The 21385-nt window shown below is 41.7% G+C and overlaps 2 protein-coding genes and 1 non-coding gene across 4 annotated transcripts; 1 reads left to right on the top strand and 2 right to left on the bottom strand.

Moving 5' to 3' along the window:
• The first annotated feature begins 21 nt into the window (after positions 1–21).
• CINP (cyclin dependent kinase 2 interacting protein) lies at positions 22–18303 on the top strand. 2 transcript variants are annotated; one of them, XR_004060752.1, is made up of 6 exons: positions 44–50; positions 1282–1450; positions 2628–2754; positions 4281–4410; positions 5863–6140; positions 17800–18303. XR_004060752.1 is itself a non-coding variant. In XM_030948929.1 (5 exons), the coding sequence occupies exons 1-5, from the start codon at positions 44–46 to the stop codon at positions 6063–6065; spliced, it is 636 nt and encodes a 211-aa protein (XP_030804789.1). In that variant the 5' UTR covers positions 22–43; the 3' UTR covers positions 6066–6197. The 2 variants fall into 2 exon arrangements, 1 of the variants encoding a protein (XP_030804789.1); XM_030948929.1 differs by lacking the exon at positions 17800–18303 and having other exon boundaries at positions 22–50; positions 5863–6197.
• On the bottom strand, positions 8917–19624 carry ZNF839 (zinc finger protein 839). The gene is made up of 8 exons (XM_030948928.1): positions 19085–19624; positions 17293–18198; positions 15310–15561; positions 14496–14588; positions 13992–14144; positions 12758–12898; positions 11979–12117; positions 8917–10285 (listed from the first exon to the last, which is right to left on the bottom strand). The coding sequence occupies exons 1-8, from the start codon at positions 19622–19624 to the stop codon at positions 9294–9296; spliced, it is 3216 nt and encodes a 1071-aa protein (XP_030804788.1). The 3' UTR covers positions 8917–9293.
• Positions 19625–20792: 1168 nt separating this feature from the next.
• On the bottom strand, positions 20793–20866 carry TRNAI-AAU. Its single transcript has one exon. It is a non-coding gene; the product is annotated as a tRNA-Ile (tRNA).
• Positions 20867–21385: the final 519 nt, after the last annotated feature.

Below are 21385 nucleotides of genomic sequence, written 5' to 3'. Positions count from 1 at the left end.
CGGGGCCGGACGTGAGGAAACTTCCGCGGGCGGCGGGGTCGCCATGGCGGGTGAGTGAGGGGGGAGTCGCAGGGAGCGAACGAACGCGGGAGTAGCAGGGGGCGGCCAGAGGCGGGGTCCCGGAATTTCTCAGCAAACTAACGAGGTTTAAAATGCCCATGGTGCTCTGCCAGGCCGCCGGGCTGATGCTGTCACACCCCGGTGTGCGCCGTGTCCAGCACCTTGCTCGTGTGGAACGGGGTTCCCGTGTGTTTTACCACGTCTCTGTATAAATATCTAAAGAGTGGGTGGGTGGCTGTCAAGAGAATTGAGCCGGGCTCTTCTCAGTGGTGCCAACCAACAGGGCAAGAGGCAATGGGCAGAAACTTATGCACAGGAATGATGAACATGAGGGACAACTTCACTGTGCAGTGACCGAGACCTGGAACAGATGAGCCAGAGAGGTTGTGGAGTCTCCTTCCCTGGAGATATCCGGATATCCGTGCAGAACCGTCTGGATACAATCCTGTGCCGTGTGCTCTGGGATGGCCCTGCTTGAGCAGGGGGATTGGACCAGCTAACCCAGTGGGGCCACTCCCAACCTGACCCATTCCGTGATTTTGTGTGGACTTTATATCTTTTGATGTGATAAACTCTTTTCAGGCATCTCTGTGGATAAAAGTTGAAGCCAGCAAACATTCAGGCAGGGCATTTGGCTTGGCTTTGAGCCCTGCTTTGGCTGCCAGGGCAGGACCTGAGGTGCAAAGGTGGGACTGCTTTGTGTGATCAGAGGAGGAACAGAGGGTTCTTACATGGAGACACCATGAAACGAGGGCTTTATGCTCAGCAGTGAAGCACCCACCACCTTCAGCAGGACTCAGCCTTTCCCCAAACTCTTGGAGCTCACATGTTGCTGTGAATTAATTCTGACATTCATGGTATGAGCCCTGCACACATGCCATTGCTGCCATGCCTTCTCTCTGTCGTGCACTGCATTAGCATCTGACTGTCATTTGATGTCAGAAGACTGCTACATCTGCCAGCACTACAAAGCCACTGCTGTCTGTGCTGCAACTGCACAGCTCAGAATGTGCTTCCACTTGTTTAATAACATGGTTTTCTTGCAAATAGCAAGACATGAGGAATTAGATTTCATGACCAAAGACAGTTAATGTAAATTCCATTTTACTTTAATCAATATTTACCAGTAAAGCAAGGAAATCCCTCACACAAATAGCTACTGTACACTGATTTGTTTCTGTATGCTTTAAATGGCTTCAATATCTTTATTTTCTCATACAGCAAAAAGTCCTCCTGATAGTACTCCAAGAAGGCCTGTTTTATCTGTCAGTGCAAGAAAAATTAAAGATAACGCAGCAGACTGGCATAATTTAATGATGAAATGGGAGAGACTGAACGATAATGGATTTACTACAGCAAACAAAATAGTCAACATGAGGATCAGTGAGCAGTAAGTATGCTAATACACACGAATTAAGATAGCATAAAGATTGCTTTTATTGAGAGATTAATCTGCTTTCTTCACTAGAAAGTTCTTTTGGGGGATGGGAAAAGAACATGTCACAGTGGATAAGCTAGCTCTTAGATCAAACTCAGGAGTTGCATTTTTTTTGGTTACATAAATTATTTACATTCAAATAATGTCTCATATAGTAATGATATTTGCAAGAACTGGTAAATCTTTATTTTACATAGTCAAATGTAACATATTTTTAATACTTACATAATGTACCAAGTTAAAATCTAATTTTATAAATCTCAGCCCATGTGAGTTCCCTTATTCTCTTGCATGTTTTACAGTGAAGCGTAAAAAACCTCAAGTCAAAAGTTCAGAAGATTTTAAGGAAGAATCAGTGATTTGTACAGATAAAAAGTTTTAATGGTGACAACTTACAACAAAATCAACAAAAGTACCACACCACAACCACCTTAAAAAACCCACAGAAAAACTGAAAAAAACCCACTTTGGTAGAGCTTTTATTTTCATGTTTTAATGAAAAACCTTAACTAACAGGGCTGTGAGCAGCTTCTACAGACTCCTGACAGCTGAAGAGGGTTTGTCTGACAGGGTTCTGGCAGGTACAAGCTGAGGAATATTTTGCTGTAATGGTGCCAGATGTTGCTTTTGCTCTTTAGCAGCTCTCTCTCTCCAGTCTGAGTTTACAGCTGGTGTGAGTCTGCCAGACAGGGCAAGTGTCTGCACACCGGCTGCTCTGGGGTCACAGATAAATGTCTTGGCTTAAATTTGCACAAAGGTGAGTTTGTGGTGAGGCTCCAGATTGTCCTGTGGAGTAGCTGAAGCCTGAACATACCTTGTTGGTGATGAGAGAACAACCTCCAGCACAGGGGCAGGGTAAAGAGGGAAAAAGTGTTATCTTAACACCTGCAAATGTTTTTTTCAAGCACATGTTCTAAGGTACAGTGGTTCTGTTTTTCTCTGAAGATAGTGGTACTAGCCCCATTTGCCCACATGGCCAGCTATGGTTTGTGCTGTTTTTATGTAGGAATTCTCATGAACAGCCTGTGAGTGAGAGATTTTATAGGATCAGACCACAGAGATTTTAAATCTGTGCTGCTCAAGTAAACCTATGTGTAGTTGTTTACGCTGCCTCATGTTTCTGTTTTAGATTTCAAGACAACAAACTGGAGATAGCATGTGATAACAGTGCCACAGAACCCGAAAAACCAACCCCAAAATACAATGAAGAGCTGGACAATTGCTGTGCAGAATTACTTGAGACCTTAAAGCAAATGGTAATACTGATTTTTCAGACTTAGTCAATATGAATCAATTCTAAGTGTGCTCAAGTAACAAGGAAATGTCCCAAAGTATTTATTGTAGACAGAAAATTGTGATTTTCATTCATAGTTCTTTGGTTTCAAATCTGAATAACTATAAATCCAGAGTTATTCATTTATTTGATTGATTGGTAAATTTCAAAGTTGGTTTCACATCTTCTGTCAGCTTATAGTTCTAGTCCCCCGTTTAAAAAGTGATGTGGAAACAAATTGTACAAAGAATGCATTCCAAAGCTGCACCTGTTTTCTGTTTCTCATCCTGGATATCCCCTCTGTTTAGAACAAAAGAAACAGCAAAGCATAAGGCAGTGCTCTACCTGCCATCATATCCTTGCAGCTGTCTTTGATCAGACATAATGTAGTCATACTTTTAGCCTTCCTGCCTGTATTTGCTGTGCAGATCTCCTTCTCTGGAGAGTGGCGTAAGATAATTATGTAACCCAACATTTTTCCTGGATACCTGGCTAGGAATTAATGTCACCTGTCACTCTGACAGGAAGCAAACATTTTTTTTTTCTGCCAGATACTGTAATTTAAAGTTCTTATTAAAAATAACTTTTACAGCCTTTTGCCAAAGTGGAGGCCCATTAAAAGAATGGTAGATCTAGTTTTTTTTATAGATAGAATACAGACCTCCAGTATTTAGAAAAAGCAGGAAACTGGCTAGACTTCCCTCAGATTTTTTTCTGTGGGGAAAATATTTGGGTATTTTTTTTCCTTCATGTATTCTTGTATTCAGACTACAAATGCGTTGATAAAGTTTTTACTCTTCCTGAGGAACAGGAGTCTAAGCAGTCAGTGTTAGATTGGATACTAAACATAGCTACTATGACCTAATTTATTTTTCATTCCTTAGGAGTTTATACAAGCTGACAGGTTCATAGATAAATCTGTGGTTTAGCTGCTTGATGTGAAGATACTGCCTGCAAGCTTCTTTTTGGTGTAAATAATCATACCCAAATGCACAAAGTCAGATGAACATGAAGGAAGTGGATGGAATTACCTATTTTTTGAAGCAAGCTGTTAGATCACCCTAGATACATTGTCAATAGTAGCTTGAGCTGCTTTTCTCACCTGCTGCTGATTTTTTGAAATTAAAGTCATCTTGATATGGTAATGTACAAAAAGATCTTGATAGGGCTTGTGCTGTACTGGTGTGATGTTTTTCCCCACTGCTAAATTGCTATAGGAAAACTAAGGAGGTGAAAAAGTGAGAGGGCTTTAGTATATTTCTACATGTGGGAAACAAAAGAATGTCCAAAACAGAGTCATATCTGCAGTGTTCAAAATTTCCGTGTATCTCATATTAAGTCTTTATATAGATTCCAGTTTTGATTCCTGTCTGGAGTTAAAAAAATGTGAGTTAGAAATGTCATTATTAAATAGCTTTAATAAATAGCATGATTTCAAAAAATGCTTAAGCTTATGGTAGCCTAATATTCCTGAGATATTCATTAACGTTCCGTGTTCATAATTTTCAGACAAAAATACAACTGAAAATGGAAAGGCTTACTTCAACTACTAAAGCAATCTGTGACTTGGAAACATTCCACCATGGAGCTGGGAATTGCAAGGCTCCCTTCTTTCATACATGGCCCACATCATACTTCTGTAAGTAAAATATTGATTATCTTAGCTAATTACATTGTCTCATCAGTGTCATCCAATTTATGACTGAAAAATAAGCTCTCTTATCTGGATGGCTTGCCTGAGAGGGAGAGAGTGCTGTCTCCTTTACAATTGACTAATCAATAAACACATGAATGCATCACTTGGTTTAGAGTTACTGCTGATGACTGCCAAGCATTGTCTGACATGCAACAATTACAGCATAGAACTAAATTTGTCAGCAGCTTACAGTGTCCAAGCTGCAACAGCCACATCCTCTGCAGGCAGGGATGAATTTGCAACTTGCTGGTGTTAAGCTGCAGGCTTAACTACTTGACTTGTCTCTTGACATTGAAATTAAATCCTTGAATGAACAAGCAAGCTATACCTCAGTTAGTTCTCAAGCAGCCAAAGAAAAATACCTCTGATCTCAGTGTCAGTCAAGACAAGTAAAGAAATGTTACACTCTACTGTTAATTCTTTTAGCACTCACTTGATGGCAAAAGGTACTGCCTCCCAACTGGTATTACCCCAGTTTTAAAACTGTCTGAATTCAAGAGAAGCCTGATTGCATGCAAAGCAACTGTCTTCTTTGTGAAAATCATACCTTTGTGAAGCTCTGCCTCTTAATTCACTACCACAGTTTAGAAGGAATCTTAATGTATTAGTTTCTGCCATCCTCAAAGAAAAAGAATGACAAAGACAACTGCTGTCAAAACACCCATTGTGACTGAATCATTTAGTGATGCTGTCTACACCATGAAAGACTAAATCCTTCTGAAGGCAGTGATAGTTCAGGCTAAGTTTGAAGCACAAGCTCAGTCTCTCTTTAAAAATACTTTGTTTGGTTATTTTTTAGGAATTCAAACAGTGAAAGATTACTGATGCATTTTAACCTCCCTACCAGTTTTACTAACATAACTAGTAACAGTTTTTATAATAAATGCTTCAGTTTTGTTCTGTTGGGGCTTTTTTATTGATGGTTTTCACTAGTGGTATTACTTAGTGGTGATCATGCATTGCTGAAGTGCTTCACAGCATGTGAGGGCATCCTTAAGATTAGCTAAAATCAAGAACAATTCTAAAATGTGAAGCTTGTATTGCAGGACAGCATTACCAAATTTTAAAATCAAATTTCAGTTCTTTGAGGAATAAACTGATTATTTTACAGTAAGTCCTGAGAACCAATACCTCTGCTTATTCTATAATTAAATGTGGACTCGTGTCAAAATCAGAAGTGTGTAAAATACATCCCAAAGCTGAGGAAATTGTTAAGCATTTTATATTCTAATGTAAAAATATCTTTAATGCTGTAAAAAAAAGATAGCTACAATTGGGGAATAGCTTATGTAAGTTAGGGTTCTTTTATGATCCATGTATTACAAGTATAATTTATCTTTTAGAGAATTGCTAGAGTGTTCTGGTCAATGTGCTTGGTTTTTGAATCCATTTCAGATGAGGTTTGTCTGAAGCTGTCTGAAATGTACAAGAAGGAACTACAACTCAAGCAAACAATTGTACAAGACATTGCTCATTCTGCTGACCAGGATCTGATGATGGTGTATTTATCCTCGTGGCTGTACCAGCCTTACATTGAGAACAGCAGCATGCTGCTGCTCGAAGCCATGCTGCTGGAAACAGGACACAGGCAGTGCTAGAATTCCAAAGGTTGCATGGCTGCTTTCTAGTGATGCTAATATGAAACTGAACTGGCATGTTGCAAGGCTTACCAAGTAAGTTGATTTTTTGTAAAACTTATTAAAACTATTTTTCTCTATTCATATTCCTTACTTTGTCTCAGCTGATAGTCCTTTTTCTGCATAGGACAATCTAGTTTTGGTTGTTTTTATCTATTTTAAGGGCAACACACAGGCTACAGGTAGGAAGCTAAGTCCTCTATAGTCAGAAAGAGATAAGCACTGCTTGGTAATCTGGGGGATTCAATGCATTTAGAATCTACAGCAAAAAATGTTACTTCCTCCCAAGTCTGGACAGCCTAAAGTACCTACACAGTCCCTTTTGCCACAGAAATTCAGCACTTCTTGATCTTCCATGGGTTTGGTTTTTTTGTTGTGGGTTTTTGTTTTTGTTTTTTTTTTTGCATGAATTAACAGGGCAAACGTTTTTGTAGTTCATTTTTAAGTGGAGGAAAGGAAAAACAAAAAGAAGAATCCAAAAGGATCCACATAGTTTGGTATGTGATTTTGAAACGCTGCTGCAGACAACAGTGTAAATTCTGGTTTGGTTTTGATTCTGGTGTTGTTGGGTACATCACCCTCAAAGAGTGATCCAAGCCTGAACCAGCACCCAGGGAAGGTTTAGTACAACTCAGCATTCTACAGTCATTATATAATAAGGTCTTGTCCCTTTTAATTAACTTTTTTTTTTTTGGTAAGAGATGTTCCATGAAAGCATCTGTGAATAAAAAAACCTGCTTTAGTCAAGGCTGTATCCCCTCTTGTTTGCTCCCTGTCATAGGGCTCAGTGAGTTTTTCCTTGGGTTACTGGTACTGATGTCAAGTGGTTTTGGTTTGAAGGTGTCTGTCCCTCTGTACTGATAGGAAAAGCAGGGTCACTTACCTCATTAGCCCCAAGCTGAAACCTTGGGGTTAGTAAGGGAAATTCATCAGTTTCCTGCAGTAACAGGACAGACATGAATTGAAAAGTTTTCTTGAAAAGTTGTTCTGTTAACAATGAGGTTGTTTCTGGCAGCTAATAAGAGTTCTATTCTTAGCCCGCAATTCCAGCATTTAAAAAGAAATTCTGCTGTAGCTCAAGGAGAATAAAGTTAGGAACAGCTTTGTTGGGTTTTGTTATTTTTTCAGTGGAAGTGTTCCACTTAGTTTAACAGCCACCTTAATTCATCTGAGTTGGGCCAGACCTGTGTCACTATGGAAACATCTCAGTACTTCAGAAATATTTTCCAAGGAGAAAAGATTGATTCACATATAGAACTGTTCTTTTAAGATGAGAGTAGGTGTATTATATTTCCCAGCATGTGCAAATTGATAGGGAAGGCAAAATTGAAGCAAGTTTTCATTTTCTCCACAGGTGGAAATTGTAGTCTGTTCTCATTTCTTAAGAGGAAAAAAGCTCTTCAGGAAGGGGTTTTCATAGTTTTCATATTCACAGACCCTCTTGCTTATTGACTGTTGTTGGGCACTGGAAGATTACTGCAAAATCATTGCAGAGATGTTTTGTCATTCTAGCTCTAAGCAGTTGATTGTTATATTTGTAGCCCTCAAATATAATTATTAGACAGTCAGTACAAAAGAATATCATAAGGAATTGCTCACTGCAATGAAAGACTTTGAAAGACCAGCAGAAATTTGCTTTGTATGCTACCTGCACTTACAAGGTAGGTCTGTATCCTCTGGCAATTACCACCTCCTCAAAAAAGAGGGGAAAAAACCCCAAAACAAACAGTAAGTCATTAATAACTCATTAATGTACAGTATCTTTCACAACTACTCATAAAAGGCAATGTTTTGGATAATCAAATTCATCTTCTACTTACGCAACCACAAAAAAACAAACCAACAAACAAAAAAGCCTAACCCAACTATGCTTAAAGGGACATAGTAGAGCAGTTTATTTAGTCTGTAAATTGTCTTCTGTTTAGATTCAGTTTTAGTGTTTTTCTTCGTGGTAACAATACCATGAAAAAAAAAATCAGTGTTCATACTTGATTTAAGAACAATTCTCCTGTCCTTGGCAGATTTGTCTGATTGTCCCAGTAGTAGCATCTATTCAGCAATGAGGTGACACACACATTTTAGTGTCACACTTTTCAGTAATGTCTGCTCATTTAATGCTGTTCTTTTTCACCTGCTAAACTTTTTGAAAGAAAAGACAGTGCCCTGGACAAGATGCTGGTAGGAGGTCTCTACAAACTATAATCTGATCGAAGGATCATATTGAAAGTATGACAGAAATTCAAGTAATTTGCCAAGTTTTCTCCCTGCCTAGAGCAACAGTCCCTTTGTATTATGATTAAACAGTACAAGGTAGTGTGGAGTTACTGGAAAGGCTCAAGTGTAGAACTCATAAAGGATGCATCATCTGAAAGGGGAAAAAAAGTGTAATACCACTCTAACAAAAATAAGCCATGACAGACTAAAGCAAAAAAATAATTTGGTACCTCATTAAGGAAAATTAGATCACTACTTATGCACTTGCCCATTTATGTCTATGTAACAGCAATTTTTAAAGGTGTGGCTGAACGTTAGACAAGCAACTTAAATACATTTCCAACTGTTCAGTACAAATCAGATCTTGTTTGAGGCTATTTTTGTCTCAACTCAGTGAGTGCTTATTTCAGTAAGGATCAGCTAGGCTGTCACATTGTTCCCAGAATGCACAAGTTTGTGGATTATACTTAAACCTGCTCATTTTTCCAGGCAGATTTACATGCATCAAGTCTAGATGCTAATGAATATTCAAGATAGCTATTAAAAAGCACAGAAATGTGTTTTGTAATCTCAGTGGCACAGAAAATGCACATTTTTAATAGAGCTTTTATTTTACCCATATACAGCTTGCCAGTACACAGCACACCACTGCTGCACAGCAGTACAACTTACTGCATTTTGACATGGCTAGAGAGAAAAGGAATTACGTAACAAAAGGGAACAGTGCAAGTTTTAGGGTTAACAAGATTTCCACTTTCCACCCATCCCCAACATATAAAGCAAATAGACCAATGTTAATTCTAGAATTTTTGGTTGCAATGCTGCTAAATTTATATAAACATAAGTTATAAAAAGTACAGGGCATAGAAACAATTTACAAATAAGTTAAATTTCAATTATCTCAGGATTCACATTAGAAAAATATACATTTTATAATCAGTCTTTTCCAAAAGAAAGCTTATAGGGTTTTCTAATTTATGGCTCCAATTCACTTTGAGAGAGCAAAATATCTTCACTTTGGCCACCTGCTTCCATTGCCAGTAGTGCTTCCACCGTTTCCAAAGGTATCCCTTGGGGTGTGCGAATGTGCATTGTAGTACCATTGGAATCAGTCACAATGACAATGCCTTCTGCCTGAGACAAAACAGCAGTGTCTGGATGAGACAAGATAAGCCCATCTGAAGTCTGAATAAAAATCTGTTGGTGTCCCTGAGACAAAAAATCATGGCTCTCATCAGAAATCTCAAAAGTTACAGTTTCATCTACAGTAACTGTATTTGCCAGCTCGTGTGCTTCCTCCATCCCACAAGAATATTCACTCTGGTGTTTGAAAGCATTTTCCTGGTTCCCATGAGCAGACAGAGAGGCTCCCTGGCCAGGGTTCTGGTGTGACTCAGCCTGAGCACTCTGGGGGTAGTTTATTGGCACAACGTTTGTTGAAAACACCTTCTCAAGTTCCTGTATCTCATCAGTCACATCAGCATTATGGAGTTGCTCAGAATGTTCTTTAATTGCAAAATTCGGGTTTTCTTCTTGCAGCTGATGATATTTTGGACTGTGACCATTTTCTGCACTCGTTGTTAGGCCAGTGCTCTGCCTGGCCCCTGCTTGCTCCATCAGGGAGCTGTGGAGCTCAGGAGCTGCCGATGCTCCCGCCGCGCTCCCGCTCACAAAGCGCGCCTGGACTGGCCCAGCGGAGCCACCTGCTCCCACAGGCAGCACCACTCCAGGGTGCAGCATAGATCCTTCACCTGCCAGGCCTGCTCCCTGTATCCCTGCAGGCTGGGGATACTCCAGCCTCATTTCCACAGTTTGGGAGAAGGTACCTGAATTTTCACCATCGATTCGAACTCCTGAATCAGCAAGTGAGTTATGTTCCTCTGCTGTCTGTAATGTACTTCCAGTTGTACAGCAGGTGATATGCCTCTCTTCTGAAAGCAGGATTTCTCCATTTAATGGATTAAAACCTGAAAAGGGGGAAGAAGTATTATTTTGTTGGGCAATCTAATATTGCATGCCAAAAAAAACCTATATTTCAGCAGTAGTTTTGGAGGAAAAGCTAGACTACTTCCCTGCTTTGCTTCCCCCAAATTAGCAAACCTGAAGCACCTTACAGGAGTTTCATAGAACTTCCCAATGAGAAAGTCATTATAAAAATATAAATATACAAGTATTAAAATATTAAATATATATAGATAGATATTAAAATTGTGGATATATAAATAAATATAAATAATATTTAGAATTCTTTATTTTTGAATAGTGATAGTTATCAAGTATTTCTGTATCAAGAGACCTTATATTTAGAGGCAGCATTTTTCTGCTCATCCTGAAAGCAACCTGGACTGAAAGGCAAACTCAATTTTCTTCCATCTGTCATGCAGCTAGTAACATTAAAAGATACTTTACCAGGCACAAACTTGTCAGCTGCTCACCCTCATCACTTTTAGTAAGTTGATGGAAACATTTAAACTTCTGTTTAAATTTCTGTTCCTAATCAAGCTCATCCTGAACTCAGACATGTCATCAGGTTGCTACGTATTAATTAGCTGTGCTAAGAGCCCCAGCAGCACTTTTGTCCTGTGCCAGAAAAGGTAAAAACCACAAGAAATGCAGTCTTCTACCAGGACCTGACCAGGGTGCCAAACCCTGAAAGTAGCTGGACAATAACTACTAAGCTGCAGTAGTATGAGCTGTCAGTCTTTATTATTAAAGCTTAAAATGAACAAGTAAGTTGGTTTGGTTTTGGATTTTTTTTTTTTGTTATGAAAGATACCATTGCACAAAAAAGGGACTTAACACTGCAGAGAGGACTATTTTTAACATTTTGCACTGTAGACTAGCAAACACCCTACTAGCAGGTGCAAGCAAAATGTAATTTTAAAAACTCCTAGCCCTGAAGAAAATCATAGTGCAGCAAGAAGTAAGCATGGTCGTGCAGAGAGCCTTTCAGAGAAAGAAAATCTGATGGAGGGAAACAAAAATAACCATTGACTGAAAGGCATACAAAGGGCAAAAGCAAAGGCACTTAGAGCAACACCAAAACAAGGTATTTACGAAGTGCATGGTACTGATAGACATATCTTACTAGAGATTTACTTTCCTTTCACTGTTACCCTGCTAATCTGAAGGGCAGCACGATGAAACATGAAGAAGGAATAAAAAGAAAGGCAACCACCTGAAGACTGTGGTGCAAAAGGTGCCTCAATTCCAATACAAGATGTATTCCAATAATTGATACAGGACAGCCTACACCAGCTCTCCCTTTCCCCAAAGTTCCATAAAGCTCTGGTAATTCTGCTGTTGTAGCTGGCTGGGCCAAGAGGAAGGATGTGCACTGTGCTTCCTCTGCTCTCCCACAGCTGACACAAAGGTTGAGCACTCAGAGGGACAGGACAGACAGGAAGCACACAGCAGAAGACACTACTATGCTCATAAATAGTATCAATCACTGATTATCATGCATCCAGCACTGAGCTACTGCTGTCTGCATCATCTGTAACTTTTCCCTCCTCATGAGGCCTTTTCCAGTTAAACAGCTGCTTTTGAAGGACCTGGGAAACAAGAGATAAAACTACAAGACAAAAACCACAGTAGCTTGAAGAACAAAGATTTGTTCAGCTCCTCCATGAACAGAACTTGAAAATCTGAAGAAGTTACCATCTTTTTCGAACAGTGTACACAAATTCCCACTCCTTTCTTTCACTTCATCTTGACTGGCATAAGCATTGTTCACATTTTCTGTTACATCTTCTAACTTGGTCCTTTTGGCTGGTGGCAACAGTTCTTCCCCTGAGCTCTGTCAATACAAGAGATTATTAACTGCAGCCTTAGCACTTGACAATACTGGAAAAGATAACTGTGGGAACATCATGTGAATGATGATCCTTGAAAACAGGATTTACACTAAAGGTCTTCCTAAGAGGTAAGGATTTAAACACAGCCCTCACACTTCACCAGAACTCCAAAGGGACAAAACACAGCTCTCTGCTACAGCTATAAACAGACTGAAGCTCATCAACTGACTTGTCAGAAAGAAACTGTTTGCATGCCCCTCTATCCACCACCAATTAGCACAGCAATCACTTCTCCAGTGTCTGAACCTGCTGTAGGTTAGGCCATTTCCTCTAACACAGGCTGGAATCTGTGGAGCCTCCAGTTACCAGCACCTCAATTAAGTTCTTTTGTCCCTGTATCAAGGACCTGTAAGTCTTTAATATTCTGTCCTGAATGCTACCAAGTGTCTTCCCAAAGCCCATACTTAGTGTGCTAGTTCATATGCCCTGCTATGATACCACAGCAAAGACTACTTTCACAAAAGCCTTACTTTAACATGACTCAGATAATACCAGCATGATTTTGTAAGGAATAATTATGTATTTTTAAAAGTTTTAATTGGTTTTAGTTTCACTGTTAATTTTCACAAAGGTGTTCCATACCTCAGCTAAACGTTTTTGTCCCAGTACATCCACAGGCACTTGCTCACTGACCATTTTAATTACACATTGCGAATAAGGGTCTGCACCTTGCATCTTCTGTTCTCCACTGAGTATTTCTGTGATTCCTAGAGATTCAGCAACCTTCAGAAACAGATATAAGGAAAGAAGTAAAAGTTAGCCTCTCAGATCTGAATACATACATGCTGAAATACAGATCAGTTTTCTTAAAACTGAACTACAACTACATCATATCTAGCCTGACAATCACCTCAGCTCAATGCAAGTATTTAGACTCCCATGTTTTCTACCAGCCTTCACACTGACACAGGACCTTCATCTGAAGGTGTCTGTTAACAGACAAACTTGAAAGAATTATGGTTTTATATAGAATCCAGGGACAGTTACTCAGAGCAGTGTTTAATAAAGATTATTGAGGCTCTCCACCATATAAAAAACATTTAAGTTTTCTGTTTAGAGTATCTCTGTGTAGTTAAGGATTTTCCCCTTTCCTCATGTTCCACTCCTGTGCTTAATCCTTACACAGATGTGCTACCGTCCAGCTTCTCAAGGCTAGGTTGTTTTGGGGTTTGGTTTGGTCTTGTTCTTTTTTAAAGAGCATCATTCTATATTAAGAATGCACATGAACACAGATGAGAAGCAAGAAAGAGGTTTCATCTGTCTTTCTAGATACAGCTCCATGAACAATCAATCTGGAGTCACTGAAATAAGTTAGCAATTTTATTAATGTAGTCACTACCTTTCATGTTTGTTAATGTGACTGTAAACTGCATAGATGCATTCAGTTTTGCCCTCATTTTGCAGTGAAATTACTTACCTCTTTAAATCAAGATCACTCATTTTAAATATAGACCCCCCCTTCCTGATCAAACATCAGGATGTACTTTGATTAGAGGTTAATGCTAAATAAACCTTGCAGTAACATGCAGCTTCATACTACTCTAGATATGCAAGGCAGGTATCAGCACTGCTAGAATTGTTTTTTATCTTTCTAGTTGTATCCACTGACATAAACTAGAATTGAAGTTTTATTATGGATTTCTTTTTCTTCTTGCTAAGTTGCTGGACTTTTCACAATAATGTCTATTTTCGCTAATTAAAAATCTTTTAATTTACCTGCACGAGAAAATCAGAGAAAATTAAAAATGCAAGGCATCTAAAATAAAACAAGCAAACAAACCAACCAATCACAGTTCCAAACAGAGTGCTTTATTACCTTAGCATCTTTTATTTCAACAGGCTGTTGGCAATTCACAGAATCAGAATTACTGAGGTGATCATAAGCCATTTTCTTTACCATGTTATGCAAATCTTCAAACTCCCTATACACATCTGGAAAGTAAGCTTTGGCTGGATGTCCTTTTTCCACCTAGGAATAAGAGGGGAATAAAAAAGGGCTTGTTTCTCCCTCCCCTATACTTTAAAAAAAGATTAAATTAAGATCTGTCAACTGTGTTCTGTTCAACATTTTAAAATAGAAACATTCAAGTCAAAAGACTGTGGAATATTCAAAATGCCACTGAACCAGGCAGCAAAAAGCAAGGCTTTGAGTTGAGACCTACCAGAGTTTTGCCTGTGTAAGACTGAAGTGATGTGTGGAACATCTACATGCTGCACGATATTAATTTAGGAAATTCAATTATGTCTCTACAGGAATCTTTTTATGTGTACTAATGGACATATCCCTAAAATAATTTAATATTTTTACAAAAAAACTCACCTTCATCAAGAGGAATTCATACACTGTAACAAGCTTTGTAAGACGTGGGAGAGCCAGCTCCATTAAATCTTCATTATCACATTGCTGTATTAGCTGTCAGAAGCCAGAATGAGATTATTAGGAAAAAGCAGCCCACACATTATGCACCCCATTTTCAGAACATAAAATATCACTACTTTTTTTTGAAAGATAAGCTGTATGTTTAGGCAGCTTTAAGAATAGATGTAAACTAACTCCGAAATGGGGTAAGTTACAAAACCTCAGAATAGTTACTACTCCTGCACAGACAAAACTCAGTCCCACAAATGTTGCCAATTCATAGAAAGAACAGCAACCTCAGTAGCTTTAGTAGCCATAAAGGATCTATAACACACAGAAAACAAAGAACAAGTTGTGTTACTTGTGGGGATTAAAATCCCCATTCTATCCTCCTATCGTTTGTTTTGGGGTTTTTGGTTCTTTTCATTATAATTTCTTTTACTGTGTTGGAGGAGATACTACTAGTGGCTAGTAACTTTCCTTCTCCAGAAAAAGGGTAGCAAGAATATATCTACATGTCAGAAGTCCCTTTTCAAACCCAGTTCCCATTTTCCCTTTTTCCAGTATTCTGCTGGAAGTATTTTTTTCTTAAAAGACGTTTTCTTCTTAGAACCCATCTAAGGCTTTCATCTTGTCCATACATGAGGATGTAAAAGAAAAAAAAATCTTTTTTGAAAATGATTCATTGAAAATAAGTGATTAATAAAAAAAGGGGGTGGGGGAAATTGGGGTGGGGTAAAAATACTTGCAAAGTAATTGCAGAAGAGAACCATACCTCTTTTAACCTAGCTTTTCTTCTGAATACATTTTGTTCTGCTGACACACTACTAAGTGACTTTGAAGGGGACTGACCAGGTCTGCTAAGCCTTCCAGAACACCTGGACCTTCCACCCATCCTGGGCTGACCACGTCTCTTTGGTCGTCTGGGTCTTCCAGGTCCTTTTGGGGTTACAGGACCCCGGCGTCCCAAACTGGTTTCATTTGGTTGTTCTGCCAGCAAGTATCTGCTTTCCTCACACTCTGATGCCTTAATTAAAAGGAAAAGTGTTTATTCACCATTTTAAACAGTTTTGAGGAAGACAGTTTTAAAATTAAGTTTGTCATCTATGCAAACAATAAATAGCATGTTAAAAAATGCAAAGCTGGATACAAGCATAACTTGCCAAGAATGTTGTGGAATAAATCCAACACATGAGTAAGACTGCTACTTCTGCATCACATATATGCCATTATTTGCAAAATTAGCATTTTTGAACCACAAGATGTCATACAAAATAAAAGGATTAAATAAACATAATGAAAGAGAGGTGGGTTAAATACATTTAATATTTTGAAATAAAAGATATCCTCTTTAGATAAAGAGGTTGTAGAAATAAAACTTAATTAGCAGTAAAGCATACTCAAAGAATAATTTGGGTTTCATTGTAACTATGTCAAAGCATGAAGACTTTATAAGAAAGGCAAAAACTCTGACACCATGAACAGTGACAATCCCAGTAATTAAATTCCAAAATGTACTGCCCAGTTACCACATTTCAAAATCCCGTCTTCCCTAGGAATACACCTAGGAAGCAGCTTCTAAGATCATACAGAAAGTCAAAGTACCTTTTCTATGTTTAAGTTATGATGATCATTTCAGTGTAAAACTTTTTAACTGTTCAAAGCAGTGACTTCATACTTAGGCATCTTCCCCTTCCAAGCTAGAATTTCTAGGAATGTTCCAGCATCTTTCAAGAAATTAGTTTATAATAGTACTGAGGTACATCAGGCTTCTTTGCATAATCTGTACATTTGCATCCCAACATTCAGTAACTCCCTACTATTCTACTGATTAGGAAAGCTCTATAAATGGCAAATTTATGTCAGTTCTATCCAGGGATTAAATTACTAAATTAGTTCTAAATTTGACACAGGATTAGGGGTTGAGCATGGGGATCTTGATTGGCTTCCTGTCTGTATCAAACTACAATAATTCAGAGAGCAGACTTCAGTACTCTGCAATTCTCTTTTTCCAGAGATGACAACTGAGTGTAGAGGATGAGGGAAGGTTTTTTGCTGTAAATTTTCACTTTCCTGAGAACAACTTCACGATTACAAAGACAAGTAATAACTGTGACACCCCTACATCTAAACAAGTACTTTATCCTAACCAGCAGCTGCATCAGTTGCAAAATGTTGAGTGTGATTTCAATATTAAAAGAGAAACTTTTCTTTGAAGTGACCAGCTTAGAACATCACAGGAAAAAATTTGCAGCTGAGGCAGCTTCTACCCTAGAGGGTGGAATTTCACCAGTGTTTGGTGTGCAGAGTTTCAAAGCCTCACTTTGAAAACCTGCTCTAGGAAAAGTTGTAGTTCACTGCTGTGTTCCAAATAAGAGATTTTTCTGTGATGACATTATTTCAGCAACAGAAAATGAGAGCAGATGATGTGTTGCTGTCATGCTAAAGGCTGTAACTGAACAACAGTGTTCTTATCCAAATGCAGAGAAGAATGTCATTTATGCAGACAAGGTGAAAACTCTATGTCAGAAACACAGTAAGAAATGAGCACTCAGTGAACATTTAGTTTTATGTGTCTGTGCAAGAGTACTATTGCTGCAGCACTGCAAGAGACAATTTGATTTTTAAAGGACTTCAGTGGGAAATTTGCCTAATGTAGTCTATCAGTGGATATTTCTGAGCAGTACAAGACTGTGCAGCTATAGAACTGCCATTCTACTTTCCACAGAACTGACAGGTTTTCTAAGTAACACTTTACCTGTTCTCCAGCCTTTGAATCAACAGTTTCTTCCAGACTGGTAGCTAGTGCTTTTTCATGACTTAGAGTGACAGCAATTGAATCCAAATGTGCTGGACTCATCATTTCCTCTTCCACAAATATACTTCCATTAGGCTTATTTAGAGGTATTTTCTGAGGTGAAGGCTCCAGCTGTCCATGGTCTGGGTTAAGTTTATAATGTCTTGCTAATCCTCCTTTTCCTATGTAAGATTTTTCACAAGTCTGACATTTAAATGTCTTGGGTTTCAGATTATAATTTGAAGAACTGAATAATGCATCCTTTCCCTTCACCTTTCCTTCTTCATCATCTTCTATACTCAGCTCAGAGTAGTCATCAGAATCAGACTGATGACCATCAGCCAAATCCTCCATTTTGATGAATTTATAATCTTTAGCTTTGTATTTGGGGGGCCGTGAAATCCGTCCAGAACGAGTTTTCACCTTCAAGGATTTCTTTAACTTGTCATCCTTTTGCTTTTTTTCAAGGCTTGGTGTACTTGCTGAACTGGCTGCAGCCACGGTAGGTTTTGGAGACCTTGAAGCTGATGCTGTGGCACAAGAAGCCCTCTGTCCATTCACCATCTTGGATGGGGGAATCTTGTCCCCAGACACTGACCCGTGAGATGGGAAAGGCCTCTGCATAAGCAACTGAACCGGAGACTCAGAAGAACTATGCAGGAGTAGCTGCTGCTGCTCAGTTCCTGAAACAGGCTGTATCCTAATTATCTGGGGATTAATAATGCCAACTCCTGGTATGCTGGATTTCCTACCAACTGGCTGACTCAGTGTTATAGTTTTGGTCTGGATTGGTGCCAATGATGTCATTGGCCCTTCAGTTTCCTTCATCTGTCCTGGCTGAACTTGGACACAAATGGCTTCCAGCTGCTTTTGTGGAAAAAAGGAAGAGTTGCAGTTACACAAATACAGTATTAATAAATAAGTACAAGACTTATTGAGATAATACACACATTTACTTAAAGCAAAGCATGAAGAAATCACTGCACATCATTAACTTTCCATCTTAATGCATCAAAGCAGATTCCCTTCCTTCAAGCTATGGGTTTTCCAGCACATTTTCTGCTGTGACTGCGGTTCAAGTAAAGCACGTGAAGTTTGCTCTGAGGCCATGTCACAGCTTTGTTTCCTGCTAGCAGGCCTGTCTGGAGTAGCAGAGTCAATGCCATCACCAAGGCATGTTCATAACCTTCAGCAAACCCCACACAAGGGAAAACTACAGTCTGCTACATGACACAGGCCAAATACCCAGTCCGGCACATCCTATAATGTGTGTTCAGTTCACAAAAACTTTGTGGTGATGAGTCACAGAATCAGACGCTACTGTTCATCTCCCTCACAGTTTCTCTGCCTCATCCAAATTTCTGCTTCAGTTCAAATCAATCACTTCACAACCTACACCCCAAAGGTGGGTTGAAAGCCCAGGGACCTGCAACAAGCATGCAGTAACTTCCTGTGCATCACCACTTAACCACTAGGAAACAGCTCTTCTAAGCTGTTCTTGGCTGCACGTGTGGTCACACCGAAATACTGACCACAGCAGCTATTAGCTACATTCAAACACGGAATTTCCTAAACCACATTGAAACCTGTGCCTTTGAGCTATGGGAGTGGAGTCTACACCCGAGGGCAGGTGTGATTGAGGAGAACGGCAACCAAAAAAAAAAAATTATTAGAAAGGATTAAACCCGCCGGAGCACTGGCTTTCATCACCAACGGAGCGCCGCAGCCTCCCTCCCCCCAGCCCCGGGGTTACCTTCTGCGGGAGGAGGCGGGCGGCCGCGGCCCTGCCCTGCTGCAGGGCGACCTGCTGGGCCACGCTCTGCAGCTGCCGGGCGGCGTTCTGCATGATGCCGCCCGCGGGGCAGGGCTGCGGCGGGGGCGCCGCCGGCTTCAGCTGCTCCTGGGCCTTGCTCACTTGCTCGATGACCCGCCGGAGCTCCGCGGGGGCCAGCGGCGCGGCGGCGGGACGGGGCGGCGGGGTTGGCCCCGGGCTCTCCAGCAGCCGTTCCAGTAGCCGCCGCTGCTCGCCGGCGCTCAGCTCCGCGCTCTCCGCCGCGCTCCCGTCCGCCCGCAGGTACAGCACGGTGCCGCTCGCCGCCCCCCCGCCGGCTTCCAGGGCGGCCAAGCTCTGCACCAGCTCCTCCGTCACCGCCAGCAGCTCCGCGCCGCTGCCGCCTCCCTCCTCTCGCCCCGCCGCCGCGCCGGGGGGTGCCCCGCGGGTCTCGGGGGGCTCGTCCTCAGCGGGCGGAGGGGGCGGCAGCGCCCCGGCGCCCCCCGCCCCGGGAGCCGCCATCTTGGCAGGCGCGGGCGGGCGGGCGCCGCATCGGCGGCTGCCCCCGGCGGTGTCGGCAGCGCGGGCGATGCGCGGGGCACCGGCGGCGGGGCCAATGGCGCCCCCGGCAGCGCCCGCCGCGCCCCCCGGGGCGGGGCCGCCCGGCGCCGACGGCGGCTCGCGCGGGCTAAACCGGCGGAGGTGCGCCCGGAGCTCCTGGCCCCGGTGGGGCTGGACGGGGCACCCGCGTGTGGAGTTACCGTGAGTTGGGTTTGCCCGCCGTTCGAGCTAAGTCTGTACCGAGACTTAGTACAAGAGGGACATGGAGCACCTAGAGCGTGTACAGTGGAGGGCAGTGGGGGATAGCTGAGGGACCGGAGCGTCTGTCTTACGAGGAAAGGATGAGGGGGTCGCGCCTTTCCCGTCTCGAGAAGAGACGACTCAGAGGTGACCTCGTGTCTGTGTACAAATGTCTAAAGGGGCTTGTGCCAAGAGAATGAATGGATCCACGCTCTTCTTGGAGGCGCCAGCCTCTGGGATACGAGACAACTGATGCACAGAAAGTTCCACCTGAACATGCGGAAGAACTTAACGGTGCAGGTTACCGAGCACTGGAACAGGTTGCTCAGAGAAATTGTGGAGTCTCCCTCAACTGGAGATATCCCAGAACGGTCTGGACGCAAACCTGTGCCGTGTGGACAACTCTGTAGGACAAGTCTGCTTTAACAGGGAGGTTGGACGAGTTGTGGTCTCCGAAGTGACCCATTCCGTGAATGCGCGCTCCGCCACTCGCTCTCACCGGCCGGCATTTCGGGCAGGGGAGCGAGTGTCACGCAGGAAGGGCGACCCACACGGCAGAAAAGAGCGCGAAGGGGTCACCCGAGCGCGCTGTAGCCGACCCCGCGCTCTGCCGGGACCGGCCGGGCTCCATCAGCCGCAGGCGCGCGATGAAGCTCGGTCCGTGCTGCGGCCGCTCTGGGCTCTCGACCCCGCACAGACAGGCAAGCCACACACACACACACACACACACACACACACACACACACACACACAGCCCCCACCCTCCGGCCGTGCCCTTGTGGAAAGATCACGCCGCGTCTCAGAACAACTGCGTGAGGTGGGTGGGAATCGCTGGGACAAATCGAAGAGACGAAAAAAAGACGGGAGAGAAGGAAAAACTAAACCCCTGTGGCCCGTACGGGGATCGAACCCGCGACCTTGGCGTTATTAGCACCACGCTCTAACCAACTGAGCTAACCGGCCACTTAGCAGTGGGACTGCCTCTGCGACAAATAAAGACAACCTAAGCCAATGTTCCACCTTTTAGTCAGAGTAGAGAAGAAGACAACCTGGGCGAGGAATCTCCTCGTTCCCAGGAGCGCCGGACCCGGGCCCGCGCATATGGAAACATACACTTATCATCTCAGCAACACCAAAAGCAAATCGGAAAATTTTTCCCTGCCTATAGAGAGATGCAGCGCCTGATAGGGAACAACCATAACGGGGGATCGGGGACAACTTCACCTCTGAGTCAATAGGCTAATACTTCTTCAAGTTTACTAAGATATGATTCCAGTTTCTTTTAATTAAAATATTTGAACATTCTTAAAAAGCATCTACTATTCTGTTTAACACACTACAAGGATTTTGTTTTGCACGGACAAAAATTTCACCGTTTCCTGGTGTTTTGATTTTTACTACATATGCTGCATAGAAAAGAACTTTTCTGCTCACCTTTGAAGCCTGCGTTAAAGCACAGGATGTCTGTTTAGCAAGAGGCAA

The sequence above is a fragment of the Camarhynchus parvulus genome, chromosome 5, assembly GCF_901933205.1.
Source record: "Camarhynchus parvulus chromosome 5, STF_HiC, whole genome shotgun sequence".
Lineage (NCBI taxonomy): Eukaryota > Metazoa > Chordata > Aves > Passeriformes > Thraupidae > Camarhynchus > Camarhynchus parvulus.
The sequence above is the reverse complement of the archived record's forward strand: the minus strand, read 5'-3'. Positions and strand labels throughout refer to the sequence as shown.